Source organism: Propithecus coquereli, unplaced genomic scaffold (genome assembly GCF_000956105.1).
Source record: "Propithecus coquereli isolate 6110/MARCELLA unplaced genomic scaffold, Pcoq_1.0 Scaffold435, whole genome shotgun sequence".
Lineage (NCBI taxonomy): Eukaryota > Metazoa > Chordata > Mammalia > Primates > Indriidae > Propithecus > Propithecus coquereli.
In genome coordinates, this window is record NW_012150119.1 from 505,610 (window position 1) to 524,650 (window position 19,041).

General features: G+C 50.0%; 1 protein-coding gene across 1 annotated transcript in view; it reads right to left on the reverse strand.

The window, feature by feature from the left end:
• MYH13 (myosin, heavy chain 13, skeletal muscle) overlaps positions 1-19,041 on the reverse strand; it is an 84,731-nt gene that overhangs the window by 19,034 nt on the left and 46,656 nt on the right. The window contains exons 18-33 of the mRNA XM_012653924.1: positions 18,271-18,388; positions 17,335-17,458; positions 16,631-16,767; positions 14,617-14,872; positions 12,782-13,024; positions 10,876-11,052; positions 9,717-9,862; positions 9,520-9,610; positions 8,447-8,836; positions 5,820-5,946; positions 5,615-5,733; positions 3,345-3,541; positions 2,773-2,956; positions 2,200-2,365; positions 1,145-1,269; positions 63-371 (exon numbers count right to left, since the gene is read on the reverse strand). Of these exons, the coding sequence (XP_012509378.1) occupies positions 63-371; positions 1,145-1,269; positions 2,200-2,365; positions 2,773-2,956; positions 3,345-3,541; positions 5,615-5,733; positions 5,820-5,946; positions 8,447-8,836; positions 9,520-9,610; positions 9,717-9,862; positions 10,876-11,052; positions 12,782-13,024; positions 14,617-14,872; positions 16,631-16,767; positions 17,335-17,458; positions 18,271-18,388 (2,909 nt within the window). The remainder of the gene's footprint in view (positions 1-62; positions 372-1,144; positions 1,270-2,199; positions 2,366-2,772; positions 2,957-3,344; positions 3,542-5,614; positions 5,734-5,819; positions 5,947-8,446; positions 8,837-9,519; positions 9,611-9,716; positions 9,863-10,875; positions 11,053-12,781; positions 13,025-14,616; positions 14,873-16,630; positions 16,768-17,334; positions 17,459-18,270; positions 18,389-19,041) is intronic.

Sequence of the window (19,041 nt, forward strand, 5' to 3'; positions counted from 1 at the left end):
TGAGGCCAGAGCCGCACGGCGGGCGGAGGGCCGTCCGGGTGTGCGGAGGCGGCCACGCTCACCTTGAGCTGGCCCTGCACCGTGCGCAGGTGCTTCTGGGTCTCTGCCACCTGGCGGTTGGAGTGGCCCAGCTGAATCTCCAGCTCGTTGAGGTCTCCCTCCATCTTCTTCTTCAGCCTCAGGGCGTCGTTGCGGCTGCGGATTTCGGCATCCAGCACGCTCTGCATGGCCTCTGCGGCCCGCTGGCTGTTTCTTTTCAGCTGCTCGATTTCTTCATCCTTCTCGGTGACCTTGTGGTCAAGCTCAGATTTCACCTGGCTCAGCTCTAGCTGGACACGCAAGATTTTGCTCTCCTCATGCTCCAAGGTACCCTGGCAAAAGCAAGAGAGCGATTGGGAATGCCGTGGGTGGCCGCTTTTTTGCACAGGCGTTCTTACGCCCGTTTTACAGATGAAGAGAACAATACTCAGAGAGGCCCTGAGTATTTGACTTGCTCCCAAATATCCCTGACAGTGGTGAGACTGGGACTAAAACTTTGTATGTTATTAACAAATAATCATGTCTTGAGAGAGCGCATCTTTTAGAATTAGTGAAAATTGTATTGAGGGTGTCTATTTTAATAGTGACCACAAATCAGGAGTCAACCTGATTTCTTAAACGACAGGGCAGTTGCTCTCCTGTTATCCTGCGTTTGTTCGAATTTCCCTAGAAACACCTCAAGCGATGGTCCCACACCGGCCACAACTGATGACTACATCAGGAGACTCTGGGCCTGTTTGATTACACAGGATTCCTGACAGCCAGAGACGATCGTGTGCAACTCTGTGCTAAACATATGCTGAGGAATTCTGAGCTATAACAGCTCTCAGAATATTATGTGATTGTTTTCTGCTTCCTGAGAGGGAGACTTTGAGGACATAATGAACACATGTATTTGTTTCTGAAAGCGGAGGCGCACCAGAGGACACCCAGGAGAGAAAGTAGCAGAGCGTAGATGTTTCAGCCCCAGGATGGCCGAGCACTCTTCCCGGTGGAGACTCAGTGTCTCCTGGCAGGAAGGGCCCCCTGAGGTGGTCAAGGAAACCTCCTTCAGTTTCCCGTCCTCCCAAGTTTCCAAATGTCACATCATATCCCAGGCACTTGCCTCTATTTCCTCTAAGGCAACCTGGAGATCTGACTTTTCTTGCTCCACTTGTTTCTTGGTCTTCTCCACTTCCTGGAGATGCTTGCCAGTTTCGGCAATCTGCTCGGTTAGGTCGGAAATCTCTTCTGCAAAGGACAGGCTTGATTTAGGCTGCTTCGAGTTTACAGCATAGGCATAGGAAACGGGCAACGTAGGGATTGGGCGATTCGTTCACGACATTTATATAGGAGACGATGCAGTGAAGCCGCTCGGACGAGGTGTCGGCGAGACATGAATGGATGTGTGGCCTCACCTGAGCTGTGCAGAGACAGGAGCGGCAAGCGAAGGGCACTTTATACACCTAAAACCTCACAAAGTGCTATACACAAAACAATCACAGAGAAGACCGGAGAAAACAACTGTGGGGAAAATGCACAGAATTATAGGCTTTCAGAACCAGAAGGGGCTTTATGGAAAGTATCAGGCCTGGGACTATAGTTAACAACAATTTATTGAATATTTTAAAATAATTAAAAGAGGGGAACTGGAATGTTCCTGACACAAAGAAATGGTAAATTCTTAAGGTCGATGGATACCCCAACTACTCTGATTTGGTCATTATACACTGCCTGTATCAAAACATCACATGTGCCTCATAAATATGTACAACTGTTATCTATACATGACAATTAAAACATTTATTTTAAAGATTGAAAGCATTGGGTCTTGTCGTCTAATTTTGTAGGTCTGGAGTCTGAGGTCCTAAGGAATCTAGTCATATGCCCAAGAATACAAAGCCACGTGGAGACAGAATCTCTGGAGGGTCCTCCCGAACAGAGCGGTGGGCTTAGCAACCCGCGTGCCTTCGTCTCTCGCAAACGGGGCCCAGCTATCGCTGCGCTTCACCTTAGGTTTGGGCCTTGGGGAAACCGAGTAAATGTGAGGCCTGGTGGGTGAGTGAGGGTTTTGTGGGGCAGCGGGAAGGAGGCGTGTCTGGAGGTGGCTGTGGCCACAGCGGGAGGGCACTGTTGGTGGGGCGGGGACCGTTGCACGCCTGTGCTGCGCAGCGCGCTCACCTTGCAGGTTTTTGTTCTCCCTCTTCAGCGTCTCTAATTGATCCAACACCTCTTCGTAGGCGTTCCTCATCTTGAAGATCTCAGTACTGAGTGACCTGGACTCTTTCTGAGCCGCTTCCAGCTCAGCTTGACTTTCATCCAGCTTCTGCTTCCACTCTGCAAGGACCTGGGGGGTGGCAAAGGGACATGCGGCAGGTGGAAAGGGCTGGGGGACGTGGAAGAGTCCAAACCAGGGTCCCCAGTGACGCCAAGGCTTTACCTCCCATCCTTAGGGACCAAAGAGAGCAGAGGGGCCCCGTTCTAGATCAGGGGCTCCAAACTCTGATACCCCTACAGGTGCTCTGCTGGATTTTTAAAGGTATCACGATCACAACGTAATTTGAATTAGCTTTAACTGAAAATGAAATTCCTTTTGGAGGGACGGTCCCCAAAGTAAAGAAACACCCCAAATCTCCCAGACTGGGAACTGATGCTCCAGCGGGGGACCCTCTAGAATGTGCCTGCATCTCACACATCCGTGTGTGAAAGGCTGTTGCTTTTGTCACCGTCACCATTAGGCAGTCGGGGAAGGACCTTATCGAAGTTCCTCTGCTTCTTGTCCAGGCCGGCGCAGGCCGTGTTGGAACGCTCCAAATCCAGCATCAGATCGTCCACTTCTCCCTGCAGCCTCTGCTTGGTTTTCTCCAAGGAAGCGCACTTGGAGTTTGCCGCCTCCGTGTTTTCCTCGGCTTCCTGGAGCCTCTGGGCCAGTTTTTTCCTAAGAGAACCAGAATTTTTTTTTCTTGGCAAAGGTGGAATATTTCAGAAGGTAACTGTCAGATGGTAAGAGAAATAAACAGTCTAGAAGGCATTGGGATTCGATAAGGACCAAAACCTAGAATTTGATAAGTGGAGAGGATTCAAGTATCACCTGAAGAATCCCAAAATGCTTGGTGGCAAAGTAGGTCCCTGGGAAGACCCCAAAGGAGCCAGGTGGAGTGGACAGTTCCCCAGGAGAAGGACAGGGAAACCCCCAGAGGGCGAGGGGCACAATCTGGATGCTTAAGAAACCACAAAGGCCTGGGGAGGGAAGAGAGATTCTCTCCAGGTATGAAGACGTCCCTGCCCCTTGGCTTGTGTCCTGCGCCACCACTTGGAGCCCTTACTTGGCCTCCTCCAGCTCCTCGGTGCGCTGGATGGCGTCCGTCTCGTATTTGGTCCTCCACTGGGCAACCTCACTGTTGGCCTTGGACATTGCCCTCTGCAGCTCGGCCTTGGCTTCCTGCTCCTCCTCATACTGTTCCCGCAGCAGGTCACAGTCGTGGCGGGAGGACTGCAGGGCATGGGCCAGCGCGTTCTTGGCCTGGGAATTATTGTGGTGACAAATTGCAAAAATATTTGACTGTTTTCCAAATTCAGGTATTTTTATTTAAACAGCTTTTCTCCAACTTGAATCATTCCCATGCTGCCTTTGCAAATTTGGCCATATCTGTATATCACCTGTTTTAATTTTTTTAAGTGGACACCTTAATTATATTGAAATATATTTAATAAAAAATACGCTGTTACAGGACAGTAAATGGAACTCCACTGACATTTGCCATAACAGAACGTAAGCATAGAATAAAAGCAAGAGAAATAAAGCAATGTCATTACCGTCTAGCTAGGCACCGTGGCCCACTGTGGCCCTGTGCCTGAGGCCAACCCTCTATTTCTTAATAAGATGAATAAGCAAATGCCTGGGAGGTGTTATCCAAATTGAGACCTCTTCCTTGATGTAATCAGAAGGGTTGAAACAGAATTAAAAAGGGAATAATTTTCTCGCTACTTGAGGCAATGGTATGAGTGTTGTGATCAGGGGAAATCTAAAAGCATCTTTTGGGGTCACCGGTGGGCTGTGTCCCCACACTGGGGACTACTGATATGAGCTGCATTGTTTCTACAGCTCGATCTCCTGTCCCCAAGCTGAGGAGGACATGCCTAGAGGCCTCTGTCACTCATTCACTTCCATAAGGACAGGGCAACAGTTTAGCTCTGACTTATAATGGTCACAAAACACCCTCTTGTGCCACCATCAAAGACAGAGGTCTGTTGACCCAGTGCGGTAATTTGCACATTTTCATCCTTTTAATAGTGCCAATAAACAACTAGACTTTTCCTAAGAAGGAAAATTCAGCTGCTGCTGCGTCCTGGCCGAAGGACAACCTCGCTCCTTGTAGTGGGCATTCTCATGGCTTGTTCCAGCCCTGATTCTCACCCTCCCCTGCCCTCAGTCCACCAAAGACCCTTACCATGGAATGGAAAGATGGGCAACAACTACAGCAGTTGTTGTTTTTCAGAAGAGAAAGAGAAAGAGAAAGATGGAGCTTGGGGAAATTCCAAAAGATTGCTCTGTAAGTCTCAGCCGGTGCACAGACACCTTGGAATTCCATTTACGCAGTGGATCCCTAGATTCCTATTCTAACACTTGAACACACATAGACAGCATTTACTGAGCATCTCCTGTGTACACTGTTCTACTGGGCACTGTACCTACTGTGTGCTACTATGCACCTAGTAGGTGCAGTGGGGAAAATTATTCTTGTCCTCCAGGAGTTTACAGATCAGTGGGGAGACATGGATTATAAACACAAATATCTAGATACGGAAGTCAAGACAAGATAATGTTCTTTTTTTTTTTTTTTAACGGGGTCTCACTTTGTCACCTGGGCTAGAGTGTAGTGGTGTGATCATAGCTCACAGCAACCTCACACTCCTGGGCTCAAGTGATCGTCCTGCCTCAGCCTCCCAAGTAGCTGGGATTATAGGTGCATGCCACCATGCTCAGCTAATTTTTCTATTTTTTCTTGGTTGTTGTTGTTGAGATGGGGTCTTGTTCTTGCTCACACTGGTCTCTAACTCCTGGCCTCAAGTGACTCTCCCGCCTTGGCTTCTCAGAGTGCTAGGATTACAGGCCACAGCGCCCGGCCAAGATGATGCTCATGTTTATGCAAATGTCCCAAGGGTACCCCCGAAACCATGCAGCCTTTTGGGAGGAGGAGGAGCTTAAAATCAGGTGTTATAGGAGGTGACACACAAGAGTAATGAAGAAGGGAGAGGAGGGTGCTTCAGGTGGCCGGGATGAGTCCCTGGGCAGAATGTTCAAGCAGGCACAGTGATGGGGAGGAGCTGCCCCTGGCCGCAGAGTTCATCAGACCTCCCTGTGGGGGACAGAGGAGCCCAAGGGATGGAGCACCCTGGTAGGGTTCTAGCCCTAAGGAAGGAGGTCCAGTGCCATCGTCATTTAACCTTAAAAACAGGTTCCTACGATGCTACAAGGCAGGGAGAAGCATCAGGCTTGACAGCGCTGCCTCCCACCAGCTTTGCGGGAGGAGAGGTCGCACTGCCGGCTTTAAGCTCTGTCCGACTCTGCCATTCCCTGGAGAGGCATCCTTACCTTGGTTTCTTCCTCCAGTTGCCTCTTAACCTCCTCCAGCTGCTGGGCAAGGGCCTGCTTGCTTTTGGTGAGCTGCGAAATCAGAGACTCCTGCTCTTCGACTTGGTGGTTCAACTCCCCTACCGAGCAGAGGTGGCCCCGCGTCAGCGCTGCCCGCCGCCCGCGCCCGTGCCCCGGTCGGACCCCGTGCCCTGCCCGTGCTCACCGTTGTGGGTCTGCAGTCTTGCCTTCTGCATGTTCAGATCATGGATTAACTGCGTCTGTTGGTCATCCTTGGCTTTGATTTCATTAAATTGGTCTTCCACAGTCCGGCACATTCTCTCTATGTTACTCTTTAAAATACAAAAAGTCAACATGAATGGGAAAAAAATGAATTCCTGGTGTCCAGTATTGAACTGGACAGTTTGATAGTTTAGCTTCTTGGCAGGTAAAATAAAAATACAGAACATAGAGAGGTCGCTTTAAAAAAATCATAGTGATTTCAGATTTGGTTTTTCTTTTTTATTTGTGATTGCCGCTCAGTCACCAATAGCTTAGAACATCAGCTTTTGGTAGATCACTATTTAATGATTTGTCAACAGACTTTTGAGAAGATTCTACTCAAAGGAACCCTGGGATCCTCCTAGAATATGATCATTTCGGTTGCTGCGTGAATAATATTTGCAGGCAGTGCGTTCAGATGACGGCGTTGAGCATTCATTCATTAACACAAAAGGTTCCTGGTGGCAGAGATGGTGTGGAGGGACTCATCTTCCCTCCCAGTCTCTAGGTGGCCTGTGTTTTTGTGAAGTTTGTTCAAAAGCCTTATGTATGCTGTAGACCTCTCCCTCCTCCTCCCACCCCACAAAACAGAAAACGAAATGTATCCAGCATGTTTCTCCTTAGACCAGGAAGTGTCAGATGGCAGCAGATGAGGTGGGAGGTGGGGATGTTGATTCCAGGGAGGTCCTGGAGGGGCTTAGGATCTCTGAGGAGATGACAGACAAACATGAGAGGATCAAAGCAGGTGCTGTTGAAAAGGGATGGCCTCTCACAAGGAGAGAAATCAAAGGGAACAACAACTGACAAAGCATAAAGAAATAAAATATGAAGTGCTTCTTCCCCCTGGATTTTAAAATTGAGAGCAGAGAGCATGAAGCCATTCTGGGGACAATGAGGTTGTCAGGAGGGGCTGGTCACAGGCACAGCTTTTGGGTGATGCTGGAGGTTCTCCTAGCCCAGCCAAGCCTGTGCCCCGGGCTGGCTTGGAAGAGAAGGAGGGAGGGAAAGAGACAGAGGGTAGGGGAAGGGAGAGAGTGGGAGGGGCAGAGAGGGAGAGAAAGAGAATGCATGCAGATCCAGCTTCTTAGAGAAAAAGAAAAAAACCAAGAAAGGGAGAAAAGGCAGAAAAAGGGGAACAAGAAAGAAAGAGAAAGGAGTCACCAGCCGGAGCCAGGGGCTGCCATCAGGGAGTGAGGAAGAAATCAAGAGAAAGCACAGGGCAGTGTGAACTCAGACCCTAGAGGACAACTAGAGGTGCCACAGAGACCACCCTAATTCTCAGATCCACATCTCCCCTCCCTTTGCTCGACAGATTCCGTGGCCTTCTGGGAAACCCTCCATGGGAGGCCCACAGCCCCGCAGTGGGGTCACCACCGCTTCCTCCAGCCCAGCGGAACAGCTCCGAGCATAGCTCAGAGCACCCCGCAACAGGGGCAGCCGCTAAATCTGGGAGCACGCGGTGGCTCTCTGAGGAAGGCTTTGCTTTGAGGTTGTGTGCAGAGGTGGGTTTGCTAGGAAGCTGGTGAAGTTTAAGCTTCAGGGACCTCATTTGCATGGGCCCCAAGGAGTTTGGGGAGCTGTAGAGGTTCCAGGTGGGGAGGGGGAGCCATCGCAAGCAGAGCGTATTTCTAGGCAGGCACTTGTGGCAAACAGCCTGAAGAGGCCTCAGAAGAAAGGAATCTGAGTCATTAAGGTGCCAGTAACTTGACTTATTTTTCTCATTCTAAATAAATATTGACTTTCATACCTAATTTTCATAGTTTGTATGCTTTTTCTTAAAGAGCCCAACCCTCCCAAGTTGTATATGTTTCAAATGCTGCAAAACCTTCATTGCCCCACTGACATGTGTGACTTCGCATTGGCCATGCCTCCTGGGGCTGACACTGTGTGTGGGCTAAGAAGGTGGCAGAAAGAAGACCATGCCCTGCAAGGCCTTTTGACGCAGTCCATCCACAGGTTTAGTTCTAGAACATGCCGGATGGATTGGAAGCTTGCTGTAAGACTCTGGAAGGACGATGCAACCTTGGGTGGTGGCAGCTCATTTGATCATGCTTGAATGATGCTATGATCTGAATATTTGTGTCCCTCTAAAATTTATAAGTTGAAATTTAATTCCTACTGCAGTGGTGATGGGAGGTGGAGTCTTTGGGAGGTGAATAGGTCATGAGGGTGGGTCCCTTATGAATGGGATTGGTGCCATTGTGTAAAAGGCCTGAGAGAGCTTGTTCGCCCTTTCTGCCCTGTGAGGATGCAGCAAGAAGGCGGCATTTATGAAGCAGAGAGCAGCCCTCACCAGACCTCGAATCTGCCAGCACCTTGATCTTGGAATTCCCAACCTCCAGAACTGTAAGCACTACATTTCTGTTGCTTATAAATTACCCAGTCTAAGGTATTTTATTACAGCAGCCCAAATGGATAAGATGCATGACTTGAATGAATTTGAAACATTGAAAGCTGGCAGAAGTGGGGAGGAGGGTTTCAGTTTAGCACATGCAGTGGTTTGTGGGTGCCAAATTACACCTGCCCACAGCTGCCTCAAATTGGCCAAGAGCAGGAGGACAGGTTGGGTACCTTCGACTTGGAGACAGCCTCAATGTTGCTGGCCATGTCGTCAATCTCCATCTTCAGCTCACTCTTCTCCTTCTCCAGCTTCTGTTTGACCCGCTGCAGGTTGTCAATCTGCTCCCCGAGCTCGGCCACACTATCCACATGCTTCTTCCTCAGGGTGGCCGCCGTGGCTTCGTGCTGCAGGGTGGCCTCTTCCAGGTCCCTGCGCAGTTTCTGGAACTCAGCCTCTCGCTTCTTGTTCATCTCGATCTGCACAGACGTGGCCCCGCTGGCTTCTTCCAGCCGCTCACTGATCTCCTCCAGCTCCCTGGCCAGATCCGAGCGCTGCTTCTCAACCTTGGCTCTGAATGTGTGTTCTGCTTCGATTTCTTCCTCCAGCTCTTCCGTGCGGGCCTAAAACGGGCATTGTATTAGGAATGTTGTTGCGGGGGGGCCAGCCACTTTGGGAGGAGTTGAGTGGTGAGGAATAGTGCATAGGCAGCACAGAGTAAAGAATATGTTATAACATTAAGTTGGTGAGTAAAACTTGGAAACAACCTAAGGGTCCATTAATAGGGAAATGGTCTAATCAGTCGTGATGGAGACATGCTCTAGAAATCCGTGAAGCAGTGAGACACCCACCCATGTCTACCACAGATAGTGCTAGAACATGTTGCTAAATGCAAGGAGCAAGTTGCAGACTGATCCTCTCCCTATGATAATATTTATGCTAAAAGTATGAAGAAACAAGAATTTTTGCATGTGTATTATATATTTTCTTTGGATCTTAACTGTGTACACAAACACATAGCAAAAGATCCAGAAGGGTGCATGTCTAACTGACGCTGGCAGCCCCTTCTGAGCAGACGGGAAGGGCACTGGGCTCAGGGGTGGTGGTCAAAGCACCCTCATCAGTAATATTGCGTCTTTTCAAGGAGATATATTTATGTGTGACTTAGATTATTAAAATATTAATTTCAAAAAATAAAGAAAAGGACAGAACATTCAGGAATGAAGAAGGCTGAGAAACAAGAGGGAAAGTGCATGAGTGACGCTTGCAAAGGTACTCTCTGTTGGGAAGGTTTTGACACTTTTACCTGCAGTTCTTTAATCTTCTTTTGCAACTGCAAACCGTGAACTTGTTCATCGTCGATTTTGGCTTGCAGTTGACTGATTTCGAACTCCTTCCTGCAAATGGATTTTAAAAAAAAGAACATGAATTATAAGCCTTTTAAGTTTGGGGGGGAAGTTGGCTTTCAGGCTTACACACAGAGGTAGAAAATGAAATATCTACTTCTTCAATTTCTCTTCCACTTGCTGCTTGTCATTTTCTAGATCCATAATGGATTCCTGGGACATTTTCAGGTCTCCTTCCAGCTTCCTCTTCACTCTTTCCAGGTCTGCCCTTAGTTTCTTCTCCTGCTCTAGGCAGCCCTCGAGCTGGGGAGGCAGGAGTGGAAAGGCTGAGGCCCTACTGGGAAAATGAGCTTGCCCCTTTCAGCCAGTGCAGCCACACACATGGCGGTGGCCGGTGGCTTCCTTGGCTGCTGTAGGGTGGCCTGCTTTAGCAGGAAGCAAGTCTGTCCCTCCCTCCCCTTTCTTCTCTCCTCCAGAAAAGGCTATCCCAGGGGGCTGGATTCTCCGGGACCTGCTGGTGCCTCTCTCGGCCATCTCGGCCATCCCCACTTGGCCCGGATCACATCCGCTGTAGGAGGCTGGTGCCTGCCCTTGCACAGACGGGAACAAATGGCTTCTCTGCGTGGCACTGTGCGGGGCTAGGTTGCACGCCATCACTCTTCCCCTCCTTACACTATGCAACCGTGGGAAGATTGAGGCAAGAAATTCTCATGTGTACGTGTGTGTGCACATGCGTGTGCACGCAAACATGGGCGCAGGGAAAGGGCGTGTGGAGGAGGGGCACGCCTACTCTGGCCTCAGGAAAGAATCACGCAATCTGGAAGAGTTCTAGTGACAATAATGAGTAAAAACTTGAAAACTTCAAACCTCACTCTTCCGTTGAGAACAATAATGTACTGCCACAGGGGGCGGGAAGTAGCAATTTTCATGGCCAGAAACGGAACTTTTAAAAATATGTTAGAACGGGATTAGAGGTTTTGGAACTCAAATGACCTCAAGTGGATGCTAATAATAATGATGATAATGATAATATTAGCAGCCAATGTTTTACTGAAAACTTTATCCGTGCTGGGCTTTCCATGGAAACCCCCTGAAATGGAGATATTCATAGCCCCATTTCACAAAGGAGAAACTGAGGCTTCCCGAGCTTTGCTCAGTGTCCCAGACTCGTCCAGGGTCAGAGTGGGGCTGAGGACTGAATTCTGGGATTCTGATTCCTGACTCTGAATTCTCAGGCCCTCGGTCCTAATTAGACCCTCCCTTGCCTGCGCTTTCACAGTAATGCGTGCTGAAGCACGGTAGTGAAAGATCCTCACATCATCTGTTTGCTGTTCAAGCTTGGCATTGATTTTGATTAGACCATTGACTTTATCTTCTTCAACCTGAAGATCATCCAGTGTTTGCTGATGGGCTTCCTGGAGAGATTTCTTTTCTTTGGTCAATTTGGAAATGTTTTCTTCAAGTGCGGTCATTTCTTCAGAAAGATTCTTTACCTAGAAGAATATCAACACCAATTTATACAGAAACAATTAAACCAGAAGTTTTCAACAAAAGTTATTGCTTCTTTTCTTTTCTCTTTCCTTTTTTTTGGCTACTGCATTTCTACCTCCTGGGATGGACAACCTCTCAGTTCTTTATGCTCCTCGATGTCTATCACGGTGCCTCAGATTCTCCCGTGAGGATTATTCCTTTAAAGAGGGCATTAGATTTTGCACGAAAGGACACAGTTAAAATGCAAATGTGCTACTTCTGAAGGGTAACATATCAATCTATATTTACTTGTAATACATGTGTGGAAATTTATTTATTAGGTTGGCCGATTGGGGTTTGGAATGAGGCAGGAAGGGAAAGGGAAGGCATGACGTGCTGTACAAGAAAATCCAGAATGAGCGTGCTGTGTTGTCAAGATGCGCGATGAGACCACCAGACATGGGGCTTTAAGGCATTAAATGGAAACTTCTTCCATGCAGAACAGTCCTCCAGGGCAGAGGTTGCTATATTAACCCTGGACCTGTGGGCTGAATCTGGCCACAGATATATTTTCTTTAGTTCCACACAGTGGTTCGGAGTTTTTGAAAATGTTATCAACATTGGAAAAAATGAGAGTTCACATAAAATATGGATTTCTGGCTTCTAACGGGAAATCGGAAGCTCTGGCAATGCTGGAATCACATTCCCACGTGACAACAGTTGGCTGGTGCTGAGCCTCGGTTCCACCTGTGGACAGGGCAAGAACTCTCCAGTTTGCCACAGTCCCCACCCCTCCCTAGCGTCTCTTTCCATCACTCCCAGTTGTCTATCCAACACTGCCTCTGAGTGTCAACTGCCATTGTCACCTTATACTCGGCAGTCCTCATGCCTTACCCTACCTCATGGGCAACCATTAGGGCGTGAATCACATCATGTGTTTTTGCATATTTTTGTTAAATGTATGTTAGCGTGTTGCGTGCATGTGATTTTTGTCTACATAAATGCTATCATGCTGTATATATTGTTTTGTTATATTTCTCCCCCACTCAGCACTAGGTGTTTAATGTTGGTCTTTGTTGCCCAGTGTGCACAACCTGCTGCTCCTAATGGCTGCGTGGTATTCCACGGTGTGCACCTAGCACATTTTACCTCTCCATTTCCCCAGCGGTGGACCCTAGACACTGCCTCCAGCCCTCCTCTACAAGCAATTCCTGTGCATGTCCCCTTATGGTCTGGTGGGAGAATTCCTTGGTTTATACACCAAGAAGCAGAATTGCTGGGTCACAGAGCATCTGGATTCTTAATTTGACTAAGTAATTCCAAATGACTTTCCTCATGGCTCCATCTATCTATACCTTGCTGAAAATGCATGGGGGTCCCTGTACCCCCACATCCCTGGCAATCCTTGGTGGTATCCAGTTTTCTGCCTCCTTCCTTATCTGCCCGGCCCCTGCAGGCATTTCTGTTTGCTATCCCTGTGCCATGAGAAACAAAGATGAATATGAGACAGTCCTTCTTCTCAAGAAAAAAGCTACAAGTTTATGGTACAACCAGGGGCAATTGAGAAGAGCTTGTGGGAGCAAAACCAAGGCAGAGGGCAGAATGCAGTGGGGCCTAACTATGCCTCTCCTTGGTTCCAGCCCCTCCCTTGCAGGCAGTGCTGGGTTGAGGGACTGATGCCCCAGCCTTTCCTCTCCTTACCGAGAGGGAGTGAGGACTGGCCCAGAGACCGGGGACCCTGGGTTCGCCCACCTTGTTCTCTGTGGCATGCTTCTCCTTCTCAACCTTGGTCAGGGTCAGCTCCAGGTCGTCAATGTCTCTTTTGAGAGAGGAGCATTTATCTTCCAGATTCCTTTTTTTGGCAACCAGATCCGAATTCGTTTCTTCCTCTTCTTCCAATCTCTCAGTCAGCTCCTTGACTTTTGCTTCTAGTAGGATCTTGCTTTTGATGAGTCCTTCGCACCGTTCCTCGGCGTCCATGAGATTTTCTGTTTCCTGCAAGAACCAGGTCATTTCAAGTTTGATCAGCCTCTTGGAAAACCATAGAAGGAAAAGGTCTTACCTTCCAAAATCCCATTTTCTAGACCTAAGCCGAGAAATGATTCATGAACACACACATGTGCATGCGTGTGCACAGACTGCACACATGTGCACATACACTTACATATCACCCTATGCTCTTTTATTTTTAACCACACAGGACATAATTCACTTAACAGGAATTCACTTAAAATAATTTCATCCAAAGGAGTTCATGAAGTTCAAGTTCACTTTAAAGAACGAAGCCTCTAGAAATTTGCCAAGTGTGGATATCTTGCCATCTCACTCTTCCTGCCACCACCAGCTGAAAAACGACCCGTCTACTGTGTGATCCCAAGCTGACTAGTATTTTCAAAACACTGCTACCTTTTGACTTGCAGCAGAAAAGTGCTGCCTAGGTCTTCTTAGCTGTGCCCCGTCGAGCCACAAAACAGAAAATTAAAAATACACAAGAATCAGTGATTGAATAAGTACAGGTATCAGAAGACTCTACTGTGGCGAGTCTCTTGAACAGACCAAGATTAGCTTATTCTGTTTTTAAACTAAATCTGGCTCTATCTTCCCGTATAAGAGTATTATAAGAACCGGACACACGTTGCAGGGTAATGGATGGAAAGACACTGGCAAGAATAAGCGCTAATGTCAATTGAGCATCTGTAAACCTGCACGATGTACTAGACACGTCACATACACTAACCTTCCTGATTCCTCAACAACCATATGAGGTGAGTACTATTACTATGCCCATTTTACAGATGAGAAAACTGAGGCACAAAGAGGATTAGAAACTTGTCCAGCTACCAAGGGGAAGATCTGGGATATAAACCCAGTTATCTGGATCCAAAGCTTATTCTCTTGCCCACTATGCCTGGGAAAGAGCTCCTAATAACTGCCCTGCGCTGATTGGGAAAATGAAAAAGAGAGTAGAAAATGCTTTGCACACAAAACAAAAGGTGAAAGTATTTGTGGGTTTATTATAAAGGGAAAATTACAAATGCCTTAACTGTGAAACGAGACAATTAAACTGCCAGAGTGTTGCACATTGTACATACAATTTCCTGTTTCCTATTTCTTTGATAAAAATTGCACGTCTTTAAAGCATTTTTTGATTATAACCATATTATTATAAATCATTTATGAAAAATTACTCTTTCTACTTTGAACTGGGTTATTTAATTTGAACGAATTATTTGTATTTTTATTGATAAGACTTTCAGAAGACCTGGTATACTCCTAACAGATTTTAATTAGGATGACACACACACATCCTCATAGCCACAGTGAAATCTGGCTACTCGCTGTGGCAGACGGGGAGGATTGAAGGACGGCACAGACCCACGCTGCAGGCGCGTCTTCCTGCGCGCACAGCTCTGGCTAAGGCGGAGCAGGTCCTCCCTTCCCTTGCGGGGCAATGCTGCAATACTCGACAGGACCACTGGGTGGCACCACTGTCTCTTGAATGGACACCTGCTGGGGGCCTCAGTGTTCCTCCTCCTTTTCTGTCCTCCAGCGTGTGTGTTTTGCAGCCCGAGGTTGAAGGTACTTACAGTCTGGACCTGCAACTGGAGGTCATTCTTTTCCTGCAGCAGGGAGACCATTTTCTCCTCCAGCTCCTTCCGGCGGGCCTCGGATCTGGCCAGTTCCTCCTTGGCTCTCTCGAAGTCCTCCTTCATGGTGGCCATCTCCTTCTCAGCCTCCGCGCTCTTCAGCAGGGGCTTGATCTTGAAGAACAGGTTCATCCAGGGCCAGTGCTTGACGTTCATGAAAGAGCGGATGTTGTACTGGATGCAGAAGATGGAGTCCCTGCACACCCGTGGAGACTCAGGTTGACAAACGACAGCGAGGTCTGGTCTCTGTCCTCCCGCCCCTCCCCCACCCCATGGGCCCCAGAATCTCCGTCCTTCCCTGCTGCGGGGAGGGAGGCTCAGCCAGGCGTTGCAGATCCTGTGGCTCTAGAGCAGGTCTGCAAACGAGGGACAGAGGACACAGCACGCACAGAGGTGGGGAGGCAAGAGGGGGCATGGGGCCATCCGTGGATCTCCTATCCCCTGCCTTCCCCTCCACCACCCTGCAGAGAACGCTCTGCCTGAGGCACCAGTGGCCTCCTAATGCTCAGCGCAATGAGCATCTTTCATTCCTATTGGGTTTTTCTCCCACATTTGAATTGTTCATAAACTCTTGACTTGCTTTTCTTTTTTTTAGAGATAGAGTCTTTCTCGGTTGCCCAGGCTGAAGTGCAGTGGCATGATCATAGCTCACTGCAGCCTCCAACTCTTGGACTCAAGTGATCCTCCTGTCTCCCCAGTAGCTGGAACTACAGGCACCAGCTGCTATGACTGGCTCAACTCTTGCCTTTTTGAAACTTCCCTCTGCCTTTGATTCTATGGTAAAACATTTTTCCTGTTTTGCCAAATGGGCTCCCTCTTCCTGCTGAGGTGTTGGTGGAAGCCCAGGACGTGTCCTTGGTCATCGCCCAGTCTCTTGCTCTGGCAGGTTGATCTATCTGCCTGATTCCAACTGCTGCCTACACCCCAGTGTCACCCACACGCTCTCCTCCCCTTTGCCCTCCGTGGCTTTGTATTCACAGAGCTCGCAGGTGCCTGAAAACTCACTTCTCTGTCCCTTGTTGGGATGTTTTTCATTTCTGTTTTGTTGGTTTGCGTTTGTTTAGTGGAGCTGGATGCCTGGGAGTTACTCCTGACTGATACACGATGGCCCATGATGGCCCGGGCAACGTGAGAGCTGCACCGGGGATCGGGGATTGGGGAGCAGAGGCTCCCACCCAAATTCCCCTCTCCCCGAAATCCCCACCATATGCAGTCGTCAAAGCTGCTGTTCCTTCTCTGAATTATTGAGGGAATAAGACTCTCAAACATTCCTTAGTCCGTGCCCTCCTCTCACCCACTGCCCATGTCCTAATTCAGGTCCTTATCACCTACTTGGAGTGTGGCCACAGCGTGGTCTTGCCCTCTCTTATCCCCTAAGTTCACCCTCCTCCTAGCAGCCAGAGTGACCCGATCCCATGCCCCATCTCTGCACTCGTCTTCCTCAGCACCCCTGTCAACCGGAGGATGCAGTCCGGGCTTCTGAACGTGATGCCTGGGGACCTGCCCGCCTGCCTCTTCCCCTGTGCTCCAGTGACGGCAGCCCCGGCCATCCTTTCTCAGGTCACGCAAAGCTCCCCTCAGAAAGGGCTTTTTCTTGCTGTCCCCTTCATACCAACCCCAACCCCCACCAGGCTGGGGCCTATTCTTGCCTGTCTCCCGCTCCCCTGAATACAACTCCAATGTTGCGCTTGGCACAGGCACTCAAATTAGCCATGCACCTGTCTGCTCCCACTGCCCCAGGAGCCCCATGAGGGCAGAGTTCACCTCTGTGTCCCCAGTGTCACGCAGAGCACCCAGCCCAGGATGCAGCTCAGCAGATGTTGGTTAAATGAATGAATAAATGAAAGAATGAACGAGGCCTCGGATATCCCAAGACTGAAAGCAGAGAGTGAGCACCGGCTGCTAAGTGGGGGGCGGGGGCGGCAGGATAAGGTGAGGTGAGGGTCTGCTTCACCTCCTCTCCATCATCTTCTTGAACTCCACCCGCATCAGGTAGCCCCTGCACAAGGCCTGCGTGTGCGTCATCAGCGTCACCAGCTTCTCATCTCTCATCTCCTCCAGAAGCCCCAGGAGCCCAGCTTTAAAGAACACCTGCATTGAAAGACAGTCGGGCCCTGCTTGACCTTCAGCAGGTGTTCACCTGGGCCCTCGGGGGCTGCTCCTGCCCCACCCCGGCCCTCGGCCCTCAGCACCAGGTGGGAACCGGCAGGAATCCGGCTCCCAGGACTCGCTTCTCTGTGGCTCTGGTCTCTGCAGTGGCCCATCCTGGCCAGTGAGGTGGCCTATTCTAATGTCTGTGCCCAGCCCCACCAACCCACGTGGAATGGCTCTGGCAGAACTCTGGCACTCGCAGCAAAGGCAAGTCCAGAAAGTGACCACAGAGTGCAACTGTGAGCAGATTAGGAGAAGTTCCCAGATGTGTCTACCCCACCTCCTTCCCCGCTGGTTGCTTCTGCTGCTCGGTGGGTTAAGATCCCAGCCACAGACACACCAGCACGGAGAGAGCTCGCCGCGCCTAGACGCAGGGCTCCCTTTCCCTGGCTACGGGGCACGGGTGGCCAGCTTGACCGGAAGAGGAAAGAGGCCCTTTCTCCAACCAGCCAACAAGCAGCCCAGGCTGTGGGAGACGTGGGGAGTCCCAGCTGCACCTGTTCTCACCTTGGTGTGGCCGAACTTGAACTGTTCCCGGTCCACATCGATGGAGTTCAGGAGCTTCTCAGAAGCATTTTTGCTGTCGATGAACTGCCCTTCTGGGATAGCACTGGCATTGAGGATCCGGTACCTGAGGAGAGAAGAGTTTCCCGAATGGATACAACTCCCCAGAAAGGCCCTGTGCCACATACCAGGCCGTCTAGAATGTTCTCCTCCTCCATTGGTGGTGGCAGTAGGATATTGTACAGCTGGTCTGGGAGAGAGGGGCAGAGAGGGCTTGATTCTGGAGGCGATGGCCGGAGGGAGAGAAGCATGAAAGAAGGAAGCCCAGCCGAGCGCACAACTGGAATTTTGCTTTCAGAGGAAATGGTTCTTATCTGACTTAAAAGAGCCTTGAAATCAACTGGGACCTCAGACCTTGGCTCCTCTACCTCTGGAGGGTCCTCTCCTCTCCTCCACCCTGGACGAGGCCTGGACTTGTGGGCCCAGATAGTGGCTTGGGGGAGAGAGTTGGCCTTATAGCTGTGGGTCTCAACTAGGGGTGATTTGGCAATGTTTGGAGACAGTTTTGATTGTCACAGCTTGGCATGGAGGGGTGTGGTTTGCTACCCGTGTCTCTGGGTGGAGGCCAGGGATGCTGCTAAAATCCTACGATGCACAGGACGACCCCACTAGCTCATCAATAAAGGACAGGCTAGCCCCAGAGGTCCAGGGTGCGGAGGTTGGGACATCCTGTCCTAGAGTCACAGTCAGGCAGAGTCTGGGCCCTGGTGTTAGAGCCACTTGGGGCTGCCCAGCACTTGCTATGGGCATGAGGCCGTCCCCCAAGCAAAAGATGGGGTCCACAGAGATGCTGCGGCCTTGTGAGCTCCCCAGACGCCCAGCCCCAGGAGCACCTTTGCTGCTCCAGAGGAGAAAAGTGCAAAGGAAAGAGTGACTCACCGCTGTTTGAAGTCGGCATAGAGGATCCGGCTGGGGAATCCTTTCCTGCAAATCCGGATGCCCTCGAGGACTCCGTTACAGCGCAGCTGGTGCATCACCAAGTAGTGATCCATGACCCCTGGGGAGAGAATGTCCTGAGAGTGTGTCTGTGGCTCTTTCACCGTTTGTCTTCGATGGTCTGAAGCACCATGACACTCTCCAACCCACCCAGACTAGAGCGGGAAGAGTCAGTGCCAGCTCCAAGGTGGAGGTGTCTCCCTAGGCTGGGCCTGCCCACAGGCCCCACAGGGGAAATAATCCCAACCTCTACTCAGGATGGGGATGCAAGACCCACCGTGCCCTCAGTGGGGGCAGAGGAGACCAGCAGAGAAGGGAGGGCTGTGGCAGGGGACGGACAGGGTGGACGGCTAGGCAGGGTCATCTGCCGGCTGTTCGGCACCTGCTCTGGCAGTTGGAGGAGGACACAGCTTGGGTGGAAGGGGAGGAGCCGGGGACAAGCCCTCGTGGGGAGGGAACACGGGCACTCTTGGTAACCAGGCACGAGTCAAACTGGGACTGAGACAGTTCTGTCTCGGGCTGTGTGAGGGGTTAGAGGAAGGCACGCTGGCGATGGGATGCGTCTCCTTACGGCCTAAGTTGCTGGGGAGGGCTATGGCTGGCTTTGACTTAACCTTTTGGAAACTTCTGGAATGCTCACAAGCTTCCCTGGTTGCTGTGAGGAGTGATCACTGTACAATTAGACAATTTCCAAGGCTTTTCTAGAGCTGCACT